The following is a 23,064-nucleotide window of genomic DNA, read 5'->3' as shown; positions in this document are numbered from 1 at the left end:
CAGAAGCCACTAACCAGATGATCCAGCAGCAGGACTGAGGGTGCCTGGGGCAAGCGCCAGCCCATGCCATCACCCTCACAGAGCCCCAGGTATGCTTGACCATTGAGGGCCAGGAGGTTAACTGTTTCCTGGACACTGGCACAGCCTTCTCAGTCTTACTCTCCTGTCCCGGAAAACTGTCCTCCAGATCTGTCACTATCCAAGGGGTCCTAGGACAGGCAGTCACTAGATACTTCTCCCAGCCACTAAGTTGTGACTGGGGAACTTTACTCTTTTCACATGCCTTTCTAATTATGCCTGAAAGCCCACTCCTTTGTTAGGGAAAGACATCCTAGCAAAAGCAGGGGCCATTATACACCTGAACATAAGAGAAGGAACACAGTTGGTTGTCCCCTACGTGAGGAAGGAATTAATCCGGAAGTTGGGCAACAGAAGGACAATATGGACGAGCAAAGAATCCTGTCCCATTCAAGTTAAACTAAAAGATTCCGCCTCCTTTCCCTACCAAAGCCAGTACCTGCTTAGACCTGAGGCCCAACAAGGACTCCAAAAGATTGTTAAGGACCTAAAAGCCCAAAGCCTAGTAAAACCATTCAATAACCTTAATTACACCTACAAAGTTCGTTTTTCCATGCAAAGTAACATTAACAAATTTCAAGGATTAGGACATGGACATTTTTGATGAGTCAGTCATTCTATGCCACACTCTTGTATTTTACATCTACCTTATTTTTGGATTTCATTCTTACTTTTCTGAAGTACATATTTCAGAAAGAGTATATGATAATTGAACTTTCTGAACTCTTTATTATGTATTCACACTTTATTTTTTGTTCTGACAGGAAATAGAGTTCTAAGTTCAAAATAATTTTCAGTTACAATTTTAAAGGTATTATCTTTTGGTATCTAAAGTTTCTGATGAGAAATCTGATACTAGCTCAGTTCTTATTCTTTTATAAAAGGTCAGATTCTTGTGTCTGGAAGCTTTTAGGCCTTTTTATTTTTGATGCTCTGAAATGTCTTCTTTATGTGTCTAGGTGTGTTCTTTTACTATTATTTTGCTCAGTATTAAATGTGTTCTATCAATTTAGAGACCTGTATTTCAGTTCCTTGAAATATCTTTTCAATGTCTGATATTTTTCTCCTCCTCCTCTTGTTGTTCTCTTTCAGAAATTATTAGTCAAATAATGAATTAGTCTTCCATATTTTTTTCCAAAATTCTCCATGTTTTTGTTTGAATACTGCAGGTTCTGTGATATTTTTTCAATTAAATCATCTTGCCATTTTAATTTTTACCTTCATATGTTTATTTTCAACAGACTTTTCTTATTATCTGATGTTCCTTTTTCAGAGTATTTTGTTCTCTAATATTTTCTTGAGTACTTCTTAGGAAGCTTATTATTATTAATTTCTTATTATTTTATTTTGGTTCCTTAGCTGACTCAGAGTCTTCCTGAAATAGTTTTTAGTTTCATCTTTCATGTTGTTGATTTTCACATCTCTGATGGTTTTTCATTCTTCATTCATTTTAAAGACTTGGGCCAGGTGCAGTGGCTCACACTTGTAATCCCAGCACTTCAGGAGGCCAAGACGCAAGGTGGGAGGCTGCTTGAGCCCAGGAGGTTGAGTGAGGTTGCAGTGAGCTATGATCTATGCCCATGTCACTGCACTACAGCCTGGGCAACAGAGAGAACACCTGTCTCTAAAAAAGGAAAAAAAAAAGAGTGGAGTTCTAGATAGAGGTAGAGACAAAATACTGGGGAGAGGAATCTGGAGGAATGGAAGTACAGTGGTTTCCTAAAGAGGTTTTAAATTGACATTTTGTATTTAGCCCCCTTCTCATTTCACCTTCTACTGTACAAGAGAACTCCATTCCTGGAGTCTCTCTGGGACTTTGCCAGGCAGATCAACTCTCTGTGAAACATCAGTCACCTCCGGAAAAATTATGGGATGCCACTTCCGTGATCTGTTTCATTTGTCAACAAGTTTCCACATTTCTTTTGATCTTTCCAATAATTTTTGAAATACCTAGTCTGCTGATGGCTCCTCTCCAGGTCACTTCAGCTTAACAAATTTATTGGCTAGGCATGGGAACTAATTCCTGTAATCTCAACACTCTGGGAGCCTGAGGCTGGAGGATCACTTGAGACCAGGAGTTCTAGACCAACCTGGGCAACATAGCAACATAGTGTAAAATTAAAAAAAAAAATTAGCTGAGCATGATGGCATGCTTCTGTAGTCCTAACTTTTCAGGAGGCTGAGGCGGGAGGATCCTTTAAGCCCAGTTCGAGGTTACAGTGAGCTATGCCACTGTACACCAGCGTGGGTGATAGAGGAACTCTTGCTTTATTATGGCTTTAGGAGGCAGACTAAACACTCATGTCACTACCTTCTCAAAGCAGAAATTTTTATTTACATTTGCTGTCTCTGGAATTTCTGGTCTGATTACCATTGTACCAAATACATTTTACTGTCCCATAGAGGAATTTTTGTATTATTATTCTTTTTCACAGTTTAGTAAGCTATTTTTATGCAACTGTTGTTGGATCTTTGGAATAATTTTGTTCAAGAAAAATGAGAATTTTGATTGCATCAAATTTAGATTTAAATGCGTGTAATCACCTGTCTTATCTTTAGAAATAGATGATCCGACCCCAAATTTCAGCAAAGCAGTTTTCCATCTAGAGATTTGTCTGACTCCTGTGAAGCAAGAAGTGGTTGTCACTAGTTCTCACTAAATATAATAAAAGTGATCCGTGTAAATTCCCTGTCACTCTTAAAAGGATACCCTATTGAAAACATGTTAAAATCTGTTTGCCCAAATTATTTGCTTATAAAACTCACTCTGAGACCAAAAGCATCTCACAAAATTCTAGTGTTTCAGGAATGAGGTTTGAGAAACACTGGTGTTTAAGTATTTTGCCGATCATATTTTAAAAAGTATTTTCTAAACCCACTTTATATCCTAGTAGAAAAAGTGTTGCCTATTATTCAGTGCCCTTTTGACACTGAGATGATTTCCTTAACACTATATTTAACACAGATTTATATTTTGAATTATCTTTGCACTTAACAAAAACAACAAAAAACTCAATTTGGTTATAGAGAAATGCTCCTTTAAGACAGTATCAAACTGATTTTGCTAACATCTAGGAATTTTGCATTTAAGTTCACAAATGAACATCAAATATGAGTCAGGCACTGGGGATACAATGGTGAGCAACATGTATAGCCTTCATCATCACTAAGCTTACACTGAGTGACTTTAAATGTTCTTTTAGGATGTTAAAGATTATGGCAGCTTCAAAAATTAAGCTAAGAAGCTCTCCATCATTTTCTATTACTTGAGTTTAAAGCACAAGATTTAGCTCTTATGATTTTTACCCATAAATCTGAGTGGGCTGGAGGCTTTTTATTTGAGGGTACAGAAATTTGGCATCTTTTTTTCAGTCCTGTCTGTAGTTATTGACTTAATTCAGTTTTCCATCTTTTTTGAGTTATGTTTTCCTTGAAAAGTGACTATTTCATTTTCTATTAATATTTATTGGCAGTATAAAATTGTATAAAGTATTTTAATAATTTTTAAATCTCCCTTTTGTTAAATTACTAACCTTACTAGTGGCACTATTCCTTTTCTTGTTACATTTCCTGTCTTTGAATTTCACTGGTATTGCCAAAACGCAGCTTTATACCAGACTGTAAGCACTTTATCAATTTGACCAGTTTCCTTTTAAAACGTTCTCAAACTTTACTAATTTCCTCTTCCTAATTTCAATTATACAATTTTGTTCTTCATTTCTAACATCTTCAAATAAATGCCTGGTCTATTTTTATTCTTTCTTATTTAAAATAATATTCTCCTATAGTTTGGTCTGTGTCTTAAAATGTTAACATATAGTTTTTTTCAATATCACTATGTTCTAGTAATTACAATTTCTCTTTCCTTTTAGACTCAAAGGTGATTTATAAAGGTACTTTAAAATTTAAAATACGAACAAAATAAAAGTTCCGCTTTTGTTTTTTAGGGGTGCTATCCCTTAGCTAATTTTTAGCTTGTTCTATCATACTATCTTTACTTGTGCAAATTTAGCCCATCCTTGTAGGTCTAACGTTTATGCCAACTCTTTAGGAAGCCTATCTTGTGCTCTCTCCCTTCTCTAAAATTTTATATACATCCCTTAAACATGTTTACATATTCTCCGCCTTCAACTCCCATTCTCAGGCTATTTTATTCCCGTTTATGAGATTTGCTGTTTAGCTCAGTATTTTGTGGGTTTTCAAAAGATTCCACTCAATTTACCGAGCACCTATGCACCAGACATTTTATTAGGTACAAGGAAAAGCGTTAAATAGATATACTCATGGCCTTCAAGAAACTGAACCTGGTAAGGGAGACGAATAAGTAGACATCCAAGTGAGCTTTAGGAGACTTGGTTTGGTAGTGAATACAGTCTCACGTGTATTAACAATTTACAGCACCGTAAAATAAGAGACAGAAGCCAACAAATCCGTTTCAAACAGTTCAAAGGAGGAAAAGGAGAGGGAAGGGCGGTTTAGATACAGCTTCACCATAAATAGCCTGATCATCTAACCCTGTGATAATCCAAGTCTAGTCACAGCACCTGCCTCAGAATCACTTGGAAGGCTTGTGAGGAATACAAACGCAAATTCATACCTACTGAAATTAGAATGGAGAAAGGGGCATTTACGTCTGCATTTTAAACACATTCCCCAGGTACTGAGGCCATCCAAAGTTTTAGAACAGAGCAGAGTCACGCTTGGCAGACCTTGTTCCTCAACTACCGCCTCCTTCTAGCCGGAGGGTGGCCTGCAGCATGTCCCTTCCCTTCCCACCGTCCAAGTTATCTATCCAGTTTTCGAACGTCGGCCCACAGACCGCAGGACAATACGCGAGAGACGAGGAGCTCCCACTACGCAAACCACCACACAGGGATCGGAGGCCGGACCCGCAAAGGATTCGGGGGAAAAGGCATCAGGCCAATCCGAAGGGCGAGAGCGGCCCTAGGAATGGAGGGGCGGGGTGGGTGGCGGGGTGGGGGGGGGGGGGGGGGGGGGGGGGGGGGGGGGGGAGAGAGGGGTTTTTTTTTTTCTTGATTGACGTAAAGCGTACCCAATGAAAATAAAATTGGTAAAGCTTCCGCCATAATGGGCAGAACCATAGCGACATTTCAACCAATCCAGCTCAAAAGTGTCTATGTTGTGGGAGGTCCCTGAGGCCGCTGAGGTCGTTCGTGTCTGTTGAACGGTTGTGGGAGTCTTGCTGCTTTGGGTAGGGGGTTAAAATCGTTTCTTGAGAGGAACGACTCTGTCCGAAGAGATAATGAGTTTAGCTCTGAGGTCGGTAATAAGGAGGCGGCAGTGCTCTCCACACCCCGGAGCGGGACCCAGGGAGGGTGTGTGTGGAAGGGAGGCCGTTTGGGGCCGTGGCGAGGCAGGGGATGCTGTTTGGGATGCGGGAAAGGAGCCTAGGGCAGCCTGTCTGGATCACTCACCCTCTGGGCTCCGGTGCCCTGCAGGGAACGAGACTTCCAGTGCATTTCTACTAGGGAGGTTATTTCTGTCAGCGCGTAGGGCTTTGGACTACCAAAAAAATGGGCTTAGTTGCGAGCGAGGAGGAGGGAATGAAATATCGCGAGGCTTCTACTCTGTTGCTCTGAGAGATCAGGCCGCGGAACATCCCTTCATTCAATTCGTATGCCTGGCCAGGGCCCCACCTCGGCTGCTCTGCTGCTGATGCAATCATCCACCTATAAATTTTGGAAATAACAAAAAACTCTTTGCTATTCTCCCAAGGTCCTGCTTTACGGTGTAATTAGAAACCCATTTTAGTGACTAATTGGCAAACTGTCTCTTGGATTTCCTGTTTCTTTCATTTCTTTACCTTTCAGTTCTAACCTCTAACCCTCTGTCTGTTGCCCGCTCCCCCTACGTAGACGTTGTACCGTAAAACTATACATATACTTAGGACACTCTAAAAATGTTCCATGTTCTGCTCAGGGATAATCATGGTACCCTTGGATGGGGTCGGGGTGGGTCGGTTCTGGACTTGGCCTCTAAAAGTCTCAGGAAGGAAAAGACTGACCCCAGGAATACCCAAGTTTGTGTCAAGTCAGGTCTCATGAAAGGAAGATCTTCCTCAGCTTTGTCATACTGCATCTACTGGTCACTTCCTAGCTTTTTTTTTTTTTTTTTTTTTTTTTTTTTTTTTTTTTTTTGTAGCGTTCAGAGACCAAAACGACTTTCAAATGCAGCTAGATACGTATTTTAAATACAGTCAACTGGTTTTGACATGTTAATGTGTTACCAGATTGTGTGTTTCAAAACTTGTTCTTATACCAGTGTTGCGGCTCCATTGGAAAACTTAGAGCACATTTAGATGGGCAGCTCTTAAGGAAAACATTTCTGGCTTTAAAGTAATTTTTGCTTTTTTCTTTAAGCGTTTCCAGAGTTTATGAGAAGTTTAACCTCCAGTTTACATCTTAAGTGAGACAAGACTTATGAGGCACAAATACTGTATACTTTTTTGACATCTAATATTTGTCATATGTTTAGACTCATTAATATTTTGGGTGATTTGTTAATATCAGTGGAGGAAATGACACATAAATTGCCAAACTATTAGAAACGTGTGATCTAAAAACATTTTGAACCAACAGTCCCAAAATATAAGTTAATTCAGTTGTATTTTTTGTAGTAATTTTATGAACTTAATTATCAGAACTATCAAAAGTAAACCGATATATGGTGATTGTCAGTTATGAATTTTGGTTTCATTTGGAGATTTTTTGGTTTCTTTAACATTCTTGTAGAATAATGTGAGTATTTTTATTTTTTTTTTGGTTGGAGTTGGTTGGAGTTTTAGACATAAAAGTAATGTTGCTTATTCACAGTTCTCGAATAAATAAAAAGCTAGGGAAAGTGGGAATAAATAAAAAGCTGGGAAAAGGAAAAGTTTGGTCCTCATTTCTTTTAATAATCTGTAACACTCTTTAGTTTTGGGAAGTTCATATTTATAGCAATTTAGACTATGGAATAAACAGGGCATTGACTCATAAAGGGAAAGTTTCCCTGTCTTTCTCCAAAGTACTTTCTTTTTTGAAATTTAGAAAATAATTATTGGCTAATTTCTGTTAGTAAAGAGAATTAAAGTGGACTAAGGGCTTTTTCTTTCCATTTCATAGAAGTGAGCTTGTAGTAGACAAAACAAAGAGGAAAAAAAGAAGAGAACTGTCTGAGGAACAGAAACAAGAAATTAAAGATGCTTTTGAACTATTTGATACAGACAAAGATGAAGCAATAGATTATCATGAATTAAAGGTAATGGTATGCTTTAAAATACTTGTTTCTGTGTTGAAATGATTTGCATTTTGACAGTTGCTTTACATTACATTTCTAAGTAATTATTTTAACTAAATTGGTTTTGGAACTATGAAGGCATTTTAAGCATTCATAGTTAGATTCTATAATAATACTGAATAGAACTCCTAACACAGTTTTTAGAAAATCTTTTTCACGTGATAAAACGAATAGCATTTTAAATGTAACAATACATTCCTAGGGAAGGTGCTTATTTTTCACTGACATAATTAAAGGATTTCAAACTGGAATTTAAACTATTCTTGCCATATTCTTTTCACTGTTTTTTTGTTTTTGTTTTTGCTTCTTGGTGACTCATACTGTTTTCAGACTGTGGGATTGTTGTCTTTTAATCTTATAATTTGTATTTGTTAGTAACATAGTCTCAATCCACTTTCTGTGGTACAAACAACTTCAGTGCTGTTTGATGTTGACACATGCTAATAGGTAAAAATGTCAACTTTAAGACCTAGAATGTCAAGGTGTAGAGAGGGATTTGTAAATTATTATTTGTCAGGATATAAGGAGAGATTTGGGTTTAGGGTAGAATGGGACTTACTTTTAGCACAGTGGGAAAGATAGTATTTTGAGATTTTTAATAGCCTTAATGGATAGGTGAATGTAAGTGTTTATTTGATAGTTTTAATTTTTGTAATTTCTTAAAGGATTTTTAAGCATTAGAATTCCAAGTAGGGATACGAACTATGCAGTGACAGTATAGAATGTATAAAAACAATTAATAGGCCTGTAAGTCTAGCTTTCTCAATCTTGCAGTCCTCTTTAGCTCTCTTTCCCACTGTTTTTGTTTTTGTTTTTTGTTTTTGGTTACCCAGATTTGATCAATTCTTCCTTTATAGTGTCTCTTCCGTTAGTAACCATTGACTGTCTTGGTTTCAGACCTTATTTCATACCTGGAGCTTCCTAAATGGTTTGTCTACTTGTAGTTCACCTTGTGCACTACCACTGAATTTAGATAGTTTAAAAAATCTTTCACCATTGCTTATAAATTGTTCGTTGCTCATAAGCCTTTACTATTAATAACTCCTCATTATATATTACTTAAAGTTCAGATTCCTTTGCTTTCTACTGAATGTTCTCTACACTTTTGCCACCAACTACTTTTTTCATTTGCTAACTGCTTTCTTCCTCCCAAACTCTTCTAATTCACGTGGAATTCACCTTCTAATTCAGGTGAGCAGTTTATCTCACCTGAACTCTTCTAATTCAGGTGAGGTAAACTGCTCTGTTCGTTGTCCTTCAAACCTATTGTTCATTTCAGTGTTTCTTTTAATACTAGTCATCCTTCCCAAATGCCCTACTGCTCCTCTTCATCTGTCCTTCAAGGAACAACTTGAATCTTTCCAAATAAGACTTATCTAGTCAGTAACATGTTTCCTTCCTTGTTACTAGTAACAAAGTCTCTTTTTTCTCTAAATTCAGGATTCTTCGCCCTATTATTAACCTAATAACTAATCATGGAGATACTGATGATAATTCTTATTTTAATGTTTTATCTCTTCTATCATATAACTTTAATATATATGCTATGCCTTTTTCTCATTTTGGTTGTTAATCCCGTGATAACAAATAACAGTCAAATTATCTGTGCAGTAAGTTAGTGCATTTTATATAGTAAACACTTGTTGGTTACTTTGTTATATAAAAATGCAATTTATAAATGAAAAAACTTATACATACTTAATTTCAGTAGTGAAGAACAATTACACTGTCACTGCTATTTTAAAGAGGTAAAACATGCAAAAAAGTTATATTTTACTAATGTGTTTTTATCTCTTAAGATGTAAAAACTTAATAATTAGAAATTCTTTTGTAAAGATTGCTTTATAATTTGCTTTTCCCTTTTAATCCAAAAGGTGGCAATGAGAGCCTTGGGGTTTGATGTAAAAAAAGCTGATGTACTGAAGATTCTTAAAGATTATGACAGAGAAGCCACAGGGAAAATCACCTTTGAAGATTTTAATGAAGTTGGTGTGTATTTTAATAGTCTTTGTAATCAGCAGCTGTTAGGAAATTGTCTGATTAATATGACTTTTTAAATTTTAAATTCTCTAGGTTATGGAATTTTCTTATAGAACACTGGTGTATAATGTGACTCTTACTCAGTTTTGTTTGGGTTTTTTTACTTTTTTCATTTTCAAAGAAAAAATATGGCTTTGCTCTGAGATTTATAGTTTTGTCTTTTGTTTTGTTGTGAAGATTCTAACCAAGGAACTACTGTGTAGCTTTTTATGGAAAGATGCTTTTCCAAGTTATTTGTATTTATATTATGTGATAAAACTTGAAGGGTGATCAAAAAATTATTTTTGCTCAGTAAAACAGAAAATTTGATATCCTGCTGTTTGGAAAATGTTTCCCAAGACCTTTCTGGTATGTGATTTTTGCTGGCTAAGTGGGAGAAGAGGGAACTGGTAGTAGTTGGTATCTTTGGCCGTAGATGAAATGCATGACTTCAGGTTGACAAAGTTTATGAGAGGCTACATCCTCTGGATGACCTTGATCTTAGTGGATAAAGTCATCTGTTTAGAGGGTAGTAGTAAAGGAGGCAGTGGGCATACTGGAAGCAGGAGAAAACATCCTGGTACCACCAACTGAAGATAATGTGTCATAGGCTTAATATGGCTAAATTTTTGTGTAGTTGATTTTAGTGAATTATTTATAGCATACAGAGAGCAGGCTTTTTCAAAATAGAAGAGTCTGGAAGGCAAGGGTGTTACTATTGTCTAGGATATTACCTACAAAATATATAAATATTCAGGTTTATTTCTATTTTTTCCCCCTAAACCAATGGGTCACGATATAAGCACATCATATAAGTATTTTAAGATATTTGGAAACAAATTCTGTTATATACACAAACCCCTTCTTTTAAATATTCATCAAGAAGCAATATGGGAAGCAAAAAGAAATGGCAATTAGTATACGCAGAGAAAATTCAGATTCATGTCATTAGTCAGTTTTTTGAATCCAAACGCTCAAGTCAAAAGCAGTTGAGATGGAAAATAAATGATAAACCTAAGAGAAAAAAAATAAGCACAGAAGATACTCAACTTACGAACTAATAGATGACTGTTTAGAGAGGCAACTTGTCTGTTGGGGACATTTTCCTTTTTTCCTCTAATTTGTAGAATTTTTTATTTGAGGAGAGGGAGAGAGCCACCTTTTGTTCTCCCAGAATGGACACTCTCCTAAAGTTTATGATCGTAGTATTCCTAGTTTTACCTTAGATTGTTTATTTGTAGAAACAAGATGTTAGGATACAGTGGAAATGATACTATTAGGAAGGAGCTATAATCCAGGTTATGTTTAGTACAGTATAGTGGTTTAGCACTTGGAACCAGATTCTGTTGGTTCATACCTTGGTTTTGCCACTTTATAGCTCTGGAACTTGGTCTTTTTAATACCGTGTGCCTCATTTTCAACTATAAGGTGGGGATCATTGTACTCTCTCATGAAATTCTTCTGAGGATTAAGTTAATAACATGTAAAGTACCTAGAAAAGGGCCTAGCATGTTGTAAGTGCTACTAAGCATTTGTTATTATTATTACTTTAAAAAATTGTCTTTGTTTCAGGGGCTCAAAATAATCATATATGCATCACTGGGACATAAAATAGACTCTGTGTATACTTTTTATTGACTTTGTTTCATAAAGGCTATTGTAAGCACTATATCGTCACTAATAATTTTACAAAATATTTTATTTCATCTTAAATGAATACAATTTTAAAACTGTGATTTTTTATTGGCACTTGGGACCAGAATCCCATGCCACCTCCACTTTTTCCTGACGCCCTATCTGTTCTATGTTATTTAACAGAGCAGAAATACTGGGTTCCTTTAGAATAAATAGATGTGGCTAAACTTCAGCTTTGACACTCAAAGATTAACCTTTTGACAGGGTCAACACCTATCTTAGCTATCTTAAGGCTACCTATGGAGAGTACCAGGTGTAAAATAAAAATTTATTACTGTTTGGGAATCAGTCAAGAACTATGTATTTCCCCTTTTGTTGATTAGTTTTAACTAATCACTGACCACAGATTAATATGTTTTGTACTTTGGGACAAATGATTCTAAATCATATATTTGAGTCCTAGTTTTATGAACTACTCAAGGATACTGTTCCACAGATATATCTGGATGAAGTTTGGCAGTTAACTATTATAGATTCTTCCTAGTACTGGAAAAAAGCTTTAAAATATATTTAATGTAAGTTTAGAGTCAAGACAACCTGAGGCTAGTGAGTAACATAGATGTTTTAGGAATTCTGTCTTTAACACCAACATAAGTCAAACGTTTGTACACTATTTTTGACATGTACTACTTATTGCTGATTCAGATTATAATAGTGTATTATTGTCTTCATTTTGCTTATTTAACACTGAATTTTTTGGTATTAGGTACTGTACTGGGGTTGGGAAGAAGACGTAATTAAAAGTTACTAAGAGGTTCTTCTTTCAGGGAGTTTACAGTGTACATATAGGTGACAACAGGCTATAGTACTATGTGGTAAATTGTAATTTTGTCTAGGACAGAAGTCAGCAATTATAGCCTTTGGACCAAATTCAGCTGCTGCTTGTACACCACCACACCCATTCTTTTATGCAGCTTTTGTGCTGCTATGGCAGAGTGAGTAGTGAGAGACTTTATGCCCCTCTACAAAGCCTAAAGTATTTACTGTCTGGCCTTTTACAGGAAAGATTTGTTAATCCCTGATATAGAGGAATTGAAGACTTTGCAGAGGAGATTTTAAATTTAGGCCTTTGGAAACGTGAGTAGGATTTCATTCCAAGATTGCCAGGAAGAGTAGAGAAAAAGCATTCTAGGCTTAGAAAGCAGCAACAACAAAGAATGGTACTAGAAGCATAGCATGTTTGGGAAACTAGATAGTGTTCTGGGCTAGACGATAGGGAAATGGCTGGAAGTGTAGGATTGGGCCAGACTGGTAAAGTCTTGCAAAACTTAAAAGATTTTGAATTTTAGTTAGCAGAGGATCATTCACAATTTTTAAGGGAAGAGGATATGATATATTTGAGAAAGAAAACTGATGAGAGTATTATTGATGATGCATTGGAAGGAAGAGAGACTGCAGACAGAAAATACTATTTTTTATGCTGAGGATGGCAAGCGTGAAAAGAAAATACATTTAAGAATAAAAAAGAGGCTAGGCTTGGTGGCTCATGCCTGTAATCCCAGCACTTTGGGAGGTCAGGGCGGGAGGATTGCTTGCTCACAGGAGTTTGAGACCAGCCGGGGCAACAAAGTGAGATCCTGTCTCTACAAAAAATAAAAAAAAAAATTAGCCAGATATGATGGCACATGCCTGTAGTCCCAGCTGCTTTGGAGGCTGAGGTGGAAAAATTGCTTGAGCCCAGGAGTTGAGGCTGCAGTAAGCTGGGATCATGCCATTGCACTCCAGCCTGGGCAACAGAGCGAGACCTTGTTTCAAAACAATAAAAATAAAAAAAATAGTATTCTCAGTACTATAGGACCTGATTAAGTTTATGGGACTGAAAATGATTTATACTTTTCAAATATGGAATCTGGCTGTAAATGTTGCTGTTGTCTTTTGGTGGGGGTAGAGGAGGCAGCTACAGTTACTGTGGTGGTAGTGGAATGAGTTTGGAGTCCAACATGTCTCACTGGTGTGTTTGGATAGAAATTTCCAAAAGACATTGAGAAATACGTTAAAGCTGTATTTCTAGCATTACCTACAATGATTTTTAATTTACTTTTGATGTGATGTTTTTGGATTTGCCGTATTCTTAAGTGATTTTTACACATGAAAGGTCTAAGAAAGTGTTTTGAAGAAGTACATTTCTGATAGTATGTGTAATTAAATCATTTGAAAATACAGTTACATGGACAGAAATTTGGAGTTTTGTGAAATAAATGAAACCCACCTTAACTGCCTCTATATCAGTTTACTAATATTTTCATTGAAAATAAATATATTTCTTGTAATTAAATTCTACTTTGTGGAACAAGAATAGAACATGAAGGCATGGAGGAGAGTCATTATAAAGTTATATATTAGGTAATGTTTTTGCTGTCCAAAATGATGAGCATTTATAATTCCCAAGAAAAGCTGCATTTTAAGGAAGAATATTGATAAAAGAATATATAGACACATAGCTCTGAAATAACTAACACAATTAAAGTACCAGTGGGATAAGAATTTATACATCTTGGAGCCCCATCTGTTCTCCAATCACCCTGTTGCTTCTTTAAGTACATTAATACTTTCAGCAAGCTGCTTTTTTGGTTCACCTGTCATGTAAATTATTTAATTGGTGAAGAAAATTTCTTAACACTTTTTTTCCTTGTCCTGCTTTTTTGTTGGGACTAAATTCAAAATAAGTTGAGTATGTGCCATAGAGTTAAGTGTGGTATTTTATTTTGGTGTTATGGCTGTAGATATGCCAGCTCCTTTTTGACTGAATATTTATGAGCTTTGATGATTTGCATACTTACAGTAATATACTTCAATTAGTTACTTGGCAGCCTTTTTGGATAAAATTAATGGATAAAAGGAAACTATTGAAAATATGTGTAGATGATATAATAGTCATTTGAATAGGTGATTATTGAACCTAATATAGGTGAAACAGCCACAAAACAATAACTCGTTGGAGATTTTGATTGTATTTTTTTCATTCTGGGTTCTTTAAACATTCCAGTATTTTCCATCTATAAGCAGTTTTTTTTTTTTTTTTTTTTTTAATGATTCTGTAACCTTTAACAGGACTGAGTTATTTTTAATAGCATAGTAAAGGCCATAAATACCTTTTCTTGTAGTGGCAGATAGTGTATATAATTACTTCAGAGATATTTATTTAGATATTGTTAGAATTTTATTTAGTAACTTAATTTTTATGCCACAGATTTTTATTTTAATTTTTATTGTGGCTATTGATTGAAGACTGGTAAAATTGAAAATACTTAAGCTTATTACTATGTTGTTATATATGATTATATTTAGTGTATTAAAATACACAATTACCATTGAGGTTTGAAACTACATTTATTTTTAGTTAGTTGTCTGAGAGTGATTTATCCAAACAAAACGGGTAAGCTTTAAGGAGACCTTCTTTCCAGAGGTTTTTTTTTGGGTGGGCTTTCCTGCTATAGTCAGATTTGATCCTATTTACTACTTTCTAAATTTTGGAAAACCAAGAGGTTCTTCTAATCACGAAGATATTAGTGGAATTTTCATCTGCTCTCTTGAGATTGTGCCTGTGTCTGCGATGGCAGTACTTTTTGTCTTTTGCAGTTTTTCTTGTTTTGAAGTTGGATTAAATTTGAGGAAGAATCAGTGTTAGTATGACATTTAGTTAGCAAGCAGCTTTTATTTAGTTAGCTCCAATTATTTTGTTGGTATGTCTCTCCACAAGTAGATGACACACTCCTTGTGTGCTTGATGTCAGTGGAGCCTAGTACAATTCTTGATTATAGTAGATCTTAAATAAATGGAATAAATGTAGTCTTTTAATTTTGCCTCTGTGTGATATAGTTTTGCTTACTTTTTTAATAAGACAAGTTGCTCATAATAAAAAGGTTAACATTCAAAATATGGATTTGGTTTTTCTAATTTCAGGTTTATCTCGGGGTTTGGGGATCTCATTTGACATTTTATTGTCAGACTAAATGTTGACAGTCAGCTTTAATTCTCATCTAATATTTAGTTGATATCACAGATGAATGCCTTTGTGACTATGCAGGTTTATTAAAATATATATTTTTTTAAACTGTAGTGACAGACTGGATATTGGAAAGAGATCCCCATGAAGAAATACTCAAGGCATTTAAACTATTTGATGATGATGATTCAGGTAAAATAAGCTTGAGGAATTTGCGACGTGTTGCTAGAGAATTGGGTGAAAACATGAGTGATGAAGAGCTTCGAGCTATGATAGAAGAATTTGACAAAGATGGTGATGGAGAAAGTAAGTTTTAAGTGAAACGTATGTTCCAAGTATTCCTGATGCTACACATGTAATACATTTTTCTAAAAACAAATGACTTGCAAGACTTTTGTAAACTTACCGCTTCTTGTAATGGGCCTTCTGTCTAAATAATTCACATATTCAGTTTAGAATGAAGCAGATCTCTAAAACCAATTACACTTCAAGAAGGTACCTCACTTTTCTCTGAAGGTGAAACATCACCAGAATTTCAGCCTTTCAATAAAATTTCAGTCTTCAATGGCTTCTCCCTCAACCTACATGCTAAGTTCTAAGTTCTATTGATTTTCCCCTTCAAATGTTTTGAATGTGTTTTTATCTTTGGCCACTGTGGCTGTCCTAGTTCAGGCCCTAATTTCTAATTAGGAATGTTATAATGGCCTCATTTATTCTTACCTTGGCTGCCTACTGGGTGCAGTGTCCTGTGTGTTGACTGGTGCTACACAATGAAAAAGGCAGATGTGGTTCCTGCTTTCACTTTGCAGTCTCTTGTAGTGTCCTGATTGCCCTTTAGGCATATAAAAGTCTCTAATCTCTTCTTCAGTCTCTTGGTCTCATTCTTTTCCTAAAATATACATTTGATAATGCCATTTCCTTGTTCAAACACTTGGAACGATTCTTCAGTGCCTACAGAGTAAACTTCAAAGCCTTCTATCATCTGTCCCACCTTGAGTAATTTTATTTCCCAGTGTATTCTTCCACTTTTCTTCTTTAACCCTCACCTCCTATATGTACACATTTTGTCAAAATACTCTATCCTGAAAACACATTTTTATGCTATTCATTTCATCATGCTGTTTCTTAAGAATGCTCTAACTGTTAATTTCTGCCTGCTGAAATGTGATTCATTCTCTCAGGTACGTATTAAACACCATCTTTTTCTCAAAAGCTTCCCATAACACTCTGTGTATGAATCATGAGACTTCCATTGAAGGCCTATAGCATTTAGAGAAACAGATTGTTTTGATACTTTCATACACTTAATATGGAATCTTTTGGCTGGAAACTTAAGTTTTGTTGAGATAAAAACCACTTTATTTGTATGTTAAACTGCTAAAGATTAGACCTTGCTGTTTTTTTGTGAACTTTAGTATTCTTCTGTCTTTGTGACTTTTTCATGCTTTTCGGTATCTAAGAGCAATGAAATTTTAAAAATATTGGGTATATAAAATAATAAACATGGCGAATGTGAAGTTAAAGGTAAATAAGGTGTACTACAAGATAGACATAAAGCTGTAATAATGATACAGAAAGAGTCACTTCCCCCCCGCCCACAACATATATAAAATAAAACACAGCACATCTTTTTGAAAAAATGAAAGGAACGTTTTGAAAAGCCAGAATGGATCATCTTTTAAATAATGATGATGTTTGTTAACATTTATTTAGCAGTTACTGTATTGGATATTAGCATGAATTATGTCACTTAATTTCCATAATAACTTGTAAAGTAGATACAATATTATACCTATACATGCGTGTAATAGATGTATATATATATAGATGAGGAAACTAAAGCTTTGAGAGATTAATAGTCTGTCCCAGGTTATCACAAAGCTAATACTGTACATGGTAGAGCCAGAACTCAAAATCAGATCTCCATAATGGCAAAGAATGTGCTTTTAAATATAATATTGTATTGCCTCTTGGGCTATGAAGTAAAATATTAACTAGACTTCTATGTTTATGGAGTTTTAAAAATTACATACTATTATAGGAAGCAGTGTATTAGCAACATACTCAGTTGCAACTTTGAATTCTAAGATTTGCTTTTCCCCTTCAAAGCCAGATGGTCTCTAAGGTACTTAATCTACTTAGTTCTCTAAAATTCCTATTGTTAGCAACTTATAATAAGATTTGCTCTATGAAATGGTTGATTTATGAAAAATTTTGTTAAGGCAATATAAAAGGAAACAAAGTGTCATATTTTCTTGATTCAATAAATGTTTTACCAAATGCTTATTTTAAGCTAGGCATTGTGGTAGATTTATTAGATATAGGAACTTGATTTAAGATATTAATAGAGAAGGTTATAAAACCAAATGTACAGAGGTATAGAAGATTGTTTTTTAACTGCCTACAAGACTCTCTGATAGTAAAGTAGCTAGTTTAATTTCCTGAGCCACTTTCTAATTTGTACTTTTTGGGGTTTAAGTACTATGTTTTTAGGTATGAATCATGGAATTCAGTTGTCCCTTGATAAGCACAGGAGATTGGTTCCAAGTCGCTTAAGGATGACAAAATCTATGGTGCTCAAGTCCCTTGTATAAAATGGCATAGTATTTGCATATAACTTTCACATATCCTCGTGTATACCTTAAATCATCTCTAGATTACTTATAATACCCAATACAATGTAAATGCTATGTAAATAGTTATACTTTTTTTTTTTTTTTTTTTTTTTTTTTTTGAGACGGAGTCTCGCTCTGTCGCCCAAGCTGGAGTGCAGTGGCCGGATCTCAGCTCACTGCAAGCTCCGCCGCCCGAGTTTACGCCATTCTCCTGCCTCAGCCTCCCGAGTAGCTGGGACTACAGGCGCCTGCCACCTCGCCCGGCTAGTTTTTTGTATTTTTTAGTAGAGACGGGGTTTCACCGTGTTAGCCAGGATGGTCTTGATCTCCTGACCTCGTGATCCGCCCGTCTCGGCCTCCCAAAGTGCTGGGATTACAGGCTTGAGCCACCGCGCCTGGCCTATTTGTATTTTTTTATTGTATTATTTTCCCAAATATTTTTCATTGCAGTTGGTTTAATCTGCAGATGTGAGGAACTTGTGGTTACAGAAGACTGAATGTAGTTTTAAATACGTTTGAAATGCTATTATAATTTAAGTTTTTATGTATAAACAATATAAAAATTAAGTGCTTTGTGGTTTTCAAACTTCTATATGAAGCTTAAAATGTGCAGTTTGAGTATTGAAATTTTACAGATCAAGAAAAAGTTCTAGATCTTTAAGTAACAAGTACTTTTTGGATTTTGAATATTTTAATCATGGCTGTATTACACTGTTAAAATGATTTGTAATCAAATCATTCTAAGACTGTTTTATATTTTTTCTCTTAATACAGTTCTTAAGAACATACTCTTGCTTCCTATTTGGTCTAGATGTCTCAGTCTAAATCAGGGGTTCTTCAGTGAAGGTGCACACTGGCTGAATTGATTAATAATTTTATATATTTGAGCTTTATTTATTGGAAACAGAGAGATCATAGCTTTCCTAAGATATGCAGACATGGCTATTTAACTGCAAAGGTTAAAGATCACTACTTCAATTTGTAAGATTCTTGAAAGTAGTTTGAGAGTATTATAGATTTTGTATTACGTTCTTACTATGTCTGTCATAGTGTTTTATAGATGTTAAATACTGATTGCATGGATTCGTAGTTCCCTGTCAGCTTCTGGAGGGTGCATTTTTCCTAACTCGTAGCTTATTTCTGTGAGGCATACACTATTCTCTTTCTTGACTGTATTTCTGATGGTATTCTCCCACCCCAGCTCCCTTTCTACATCCTTTCCAAATTCTGTATTTTTATTTTAGAGCCCAAGTAATGACTTACCTTTACCTGAATTTTTCTCATTAGTAATAATTTTTACCATTGTGAAGGATTTTTTTCAACACTGATTTAGTCTTTATTTTAATAATAAATAGTATTTTGTGTTATAAAACATTTGTTCTGTTTCAAGTATAAAAACTGACTAACATAGTTATCGAAACTGGTTTTCTATGTGGTTTCTAGAACCAGTGCAGTATATATTCTTTCCATTCCCTGTGACCATGTTTTATCTCCTCAACATTTTTTAATTGGCTAATTTTTTCTAACTATTCATTATGAATATTCTCAAACGTAGAGAAAAATTGTCAGACTACTACAGTGAACACCATTGTACCTTCTGCCTAGATTCAATAATTAGTATTTTACCGCATTTGCTTTATCTGTCGTGTGTATGTTTTTTTCTCAATCATTTGAAAATAAATTTCATATATTAAGAACTCAATCCTTTAGGCCAGGCACCATGACCCATGCCTGTAATCCCAGCACCTTGGGAGGCCGAGGCAGGTGGATTGCTTGAGCCCAGGAGTTCAAGACCAGCCTTGGCAACATGGTGAAACCTCGTCTCTACCAAAAACACAAAAGTTAGCCAGTCTCATAAATAAATAAATAAATTAATTAATTAAATTTTAATAATAAAACAGAAAAAAGCTTGATCCTTTAATATTGTAGCATATCCATCTACTAAGAACAAGGATATATCTTTCATAAAGCTATGATACCAATGTTACACTTAAGAAAGTTAACAATAATTTTATAATATCATATAGTATCTTTCTCATTTCAGTTTTAATGTGTACCAGAATAGGAAGCCTGGTGTCTGTTTTGATATATTACACAACACTTATTGTGGTGTTAGCATTCACTAGCCACTTAAAAATGTTTGATTCAATGGAGTATTTTCATATAATACCTTCTATGGTAAATAAGAGTTAAACAATCTAAAACATCATCTCATAGTTCAGTGTTTTGAGATGAAGGAAATGAGATGCAGAACTGTTCTGTGCAGAGCTATGACTAGAAACCAGGTCTTAATGTCTCTGTAGTTTTCTTTTGGCATTATCGAAATTATCATTCATAACTTGTGTCTTGCTTAGGTATGTATTAAGTCTTAGGGCTAAATGCTAAATACTTAGTAGAAGTATCTTCTGAACATTTTTCTTAATTGATATGTGTGCATATATTGGGTTTTCAAAATTATATTCAATAAGATTATCTGATTTCTTATTTCTAGGTTGCTGTCTTAAACATTATGTTTTATAAATTGGAGATTCTTACTATATTTATAATTTTGGCAAACTAAATATTAGTCCTTATCCATGATTATTTTCTGCATTTACATCTATATAGTTGCTGGATTACCTTGGCGATTAAGATTAAATCTGTAATCTTTTCAAATTGCCATTTTTATTGATACTTTTGAGGTATGGTGACCTGGTTTTAATTATTCTTTAACATAGGCTTTTAAGCATATAAAAGTTCAAAAAATAATAATTTCTTATTTTTATAATTTTAATGTATTTTCATTCTTTAGAAATCTAATTTACATGCATGATATGTTCAAGCTTACTTGTAAAGGAAGGATTTGCTAAATGAACTAGTAGAATAAAGATTATAAAGAAGATTGTTTAAAGAACTTTGAAATGTCAAGCATTTAAAATGTTTTAGCAAGTATATACAAATATGACTGTGATTGACTTTTTTGGTAACATTATCTTTTCCCCAGTTAATATTATAGAATGCTAATTTATAATGTTTATCACATTATATGTACTTTTGCATTCAAGAAGTTACATTTAATAAACATGTTCCACTGCCTAACGAAGTAAAAGCAAAAAGCCATGTCTTGATGTAACAATTTTGCATAATGTAAAATTTTTTAAATATTTAGTGTAAAATGGTAGTCCTGGACTCTGAAAAAATAAAATGTTTATATTTCTGACTGTTTCATTTTCTTTCTTACCACAGTAAACCAAGAGGAGTTCATTGCTATTATGACTGGTGACATTTAAAGAATTACAAGGATAAACACTAAGAATGTTGCAGTTATCATCTTATATTCTATTTTTGTGCCTGGAGCCATTTGAAAAAAACCAGCTTAGTTCTTTTATCCAAAAGGACCAAAAATAAGCATCTTATGTATTTGTATTTTACTACTGTTAAGTTTCTTTGTATGAAGTATGTTGTTAGTACTCAGATAGTTTAGCTTTGTATTTATAATAGAGCTTTTATATAAAGTTTTTAAAAATTGAATATGTGATATGTGTTCTTTGAAGATTTTTTAATTTAACATTAATAGTCACTTTTATTTTGGTGCACACGTTTTCCAGACTTTCATTAATAAAATACTTATTTTATTAGTATTTTAAAGTTTGGTAAATTTGTTTTTATTCCTAGTATCTGTTAACCCTCAAGAGTGTATTTCTTAAATCTCCTCTTTATAATTTTACTAGTTTCTGAAACAAAAATTGAAATATAAATAGCAATAGAATGGCACATTTTTCCATTACCTAACATTTCATCAATTTTGACAGTCTATATTTTAATACAAGATGACTTAATATAAGCCTAATTCCTTTTTTAAGAGTCCTGTCTTTGAGTTTAGAGGGAATAAGTATTGTCTAGATAGACCCATTTATCCTTGTGTATTATGTTTCTTAACTCTTTTGGTATCAATGTAAGTATGAAAGTTAATTTTTTTCTGAATATTTCCTCAAATGAATTGAATGAATACAATTTGAATTCTCTAACTTCTTGACTAAGTGAGAGATTTAAATTTTGGAATTTTGATTTGTTAAGATAATTATCATTCAATTAAATGTCACAGTGGTGAAAATAGAAAGCTGTAAGCCACAGAAATAATTTAAGTCTATGTTTAACCTATATAAAGGAACAGTCTGTGATTCACCAGGAAATAGTAGAGACAGACTTTCCAAGCATTGGTGGGCTCTTCTGCCTTGTAGAAGTGTATGTTAGGGGGAAACAAGTGGTTATGGAGATGGATCATAGGAAAAATAGTACTTCACTCATAATCTAGTACTTGGTGTTATGGGCTGTCCCAGGAAGGGAATTGAGTTGTCTATTTCAGCAATCTTTCTTTAGAATTCTTGTTTTAAATTTTAAGTTTAAAGTACAGTATAATTTGAGGCACTTTAAATGTGAGCCTTTTAAGAGTATTACATTAAGGGCTGTCCACTAGAAATTTAACACAAAATCAGTAGGGAACACTACAGGAATAGTGACATTTCAAACAGTTATCTAGAAAGCAAGTATATATTAGGTCATTCTTGTATTGCTATGAAGAAATATCCAAGACTGTGTATTTTATAAAGAAAAGTGACTTAATTGGCTTACGGTTCTGCAGGCTTTACAGGAAGCATGGTGCTAGCATCTGCTTCTGGGGAGGCCTCAGGAAGCTTACAATCATGGTAGAGGCAAAGGGGGAGCAGGTACATCCCGTGGTGAAAACCAGAGTGAGCAAGTAAGAGAAATACCAAGCACTTTTAAACCACCAGATCTCATGAGAACTCACTATTGTGAGGACATCTAATCACCTCTCACCAGGCGTCACCTCTAGTACTGGGGATTACAATTCAACATGATATTTGGGTGGGGATAGATACACAAACTATATCAGCAAGTTAACTAGAGTAAAACTTAATTTTGAATACAAATTCAATGGTCACAGTCATAACAACATTCAGGGCAACAGACCTTGAAATTAAAACATTTTTATCGCACTTACTGATGAGTTGCCTCTGTCTTGATCATGAAATATATTGATTTCCAGGAAAGTGAAAAATAAAACAGTAAAAGTAAATCTACTTTTGCGAGTCTTCTATGACTTTATTGGAATAGTGAAGCTATTTTTTGCCACTTTATAGATATTTTGTCTTTTTTCTTTTTGGGGGGGGTACAGAGTCTCATTCTGTCCCCCAGGTTGGAGTGCCATGGCGTGATCTTGGCTCACTGCAACCTCCGCCTCTTGGGTTCAAGCAATTCTCCTGCCTCAGCCTCCCAGGTAGCTGGGATTACAGGCGCCTGCCACCACACCCAGCTAATTTTTGTATTTTTAGTAGAGGTGGAGTTTCACCATGTTGGCCAGGCTGGTTTTGAACTTCTGACCTCGAGTGATCTGCCCGCCTCAGCCTCCCA

The 23,064-nt window shown here is 34.8% G+C and overlaps 1 protein-coding gene across 1 annotated transcript; it reads left to right on the top strand.

Moving 5' to 3' along the window:
• The first annotated feature begins 5,213 nt into the window (after positions 1 to 5,213).
• CETN3 (centrin 3) lies at positions 5,214 to 21,279 on the top strand. The gene is made up of 5 exons (XM_009208755.4): positions 5,214 to 5,358; positions 7,203 to 7,338; positions 9,252 to 9,366; positions 15,152 to 15,343; positions 20,878 to 21,279. Exons 1-5 carry the CDS (start codon positions 5,342 to 5,344, stop codon positions 20,919 to 20,921), a joined length of 504 nt encoding a protein of 167 aa, XP_009207019.2. The 5' UTR covers positions 5,214 to 5,341; the 3' UTR covers positions 20,922 to 21,279.
• Positions 21,280 to 23,064: the final 1,785 nt, after the last annotated feature.

The sequence above is a fragment of the Papio anubis genome, chromosome 5, assembly GCF_008728515.1.
Source record: "Papio anubis isolate 15944 chromosome 5, Panubis1.0, whole genome shotgun sequence".
Taxonomy (NCBI): Eukaryota; Metazoa; Chordata; class Mammalia; order Primates; family Cercopithecidae; genus Papio; species Papio anubis.
The sequence above is the reverse complement of the archived record's forward strand: the minus strand, read 5'-3'. Positions and strand labels throughout refer to the sequence as shown.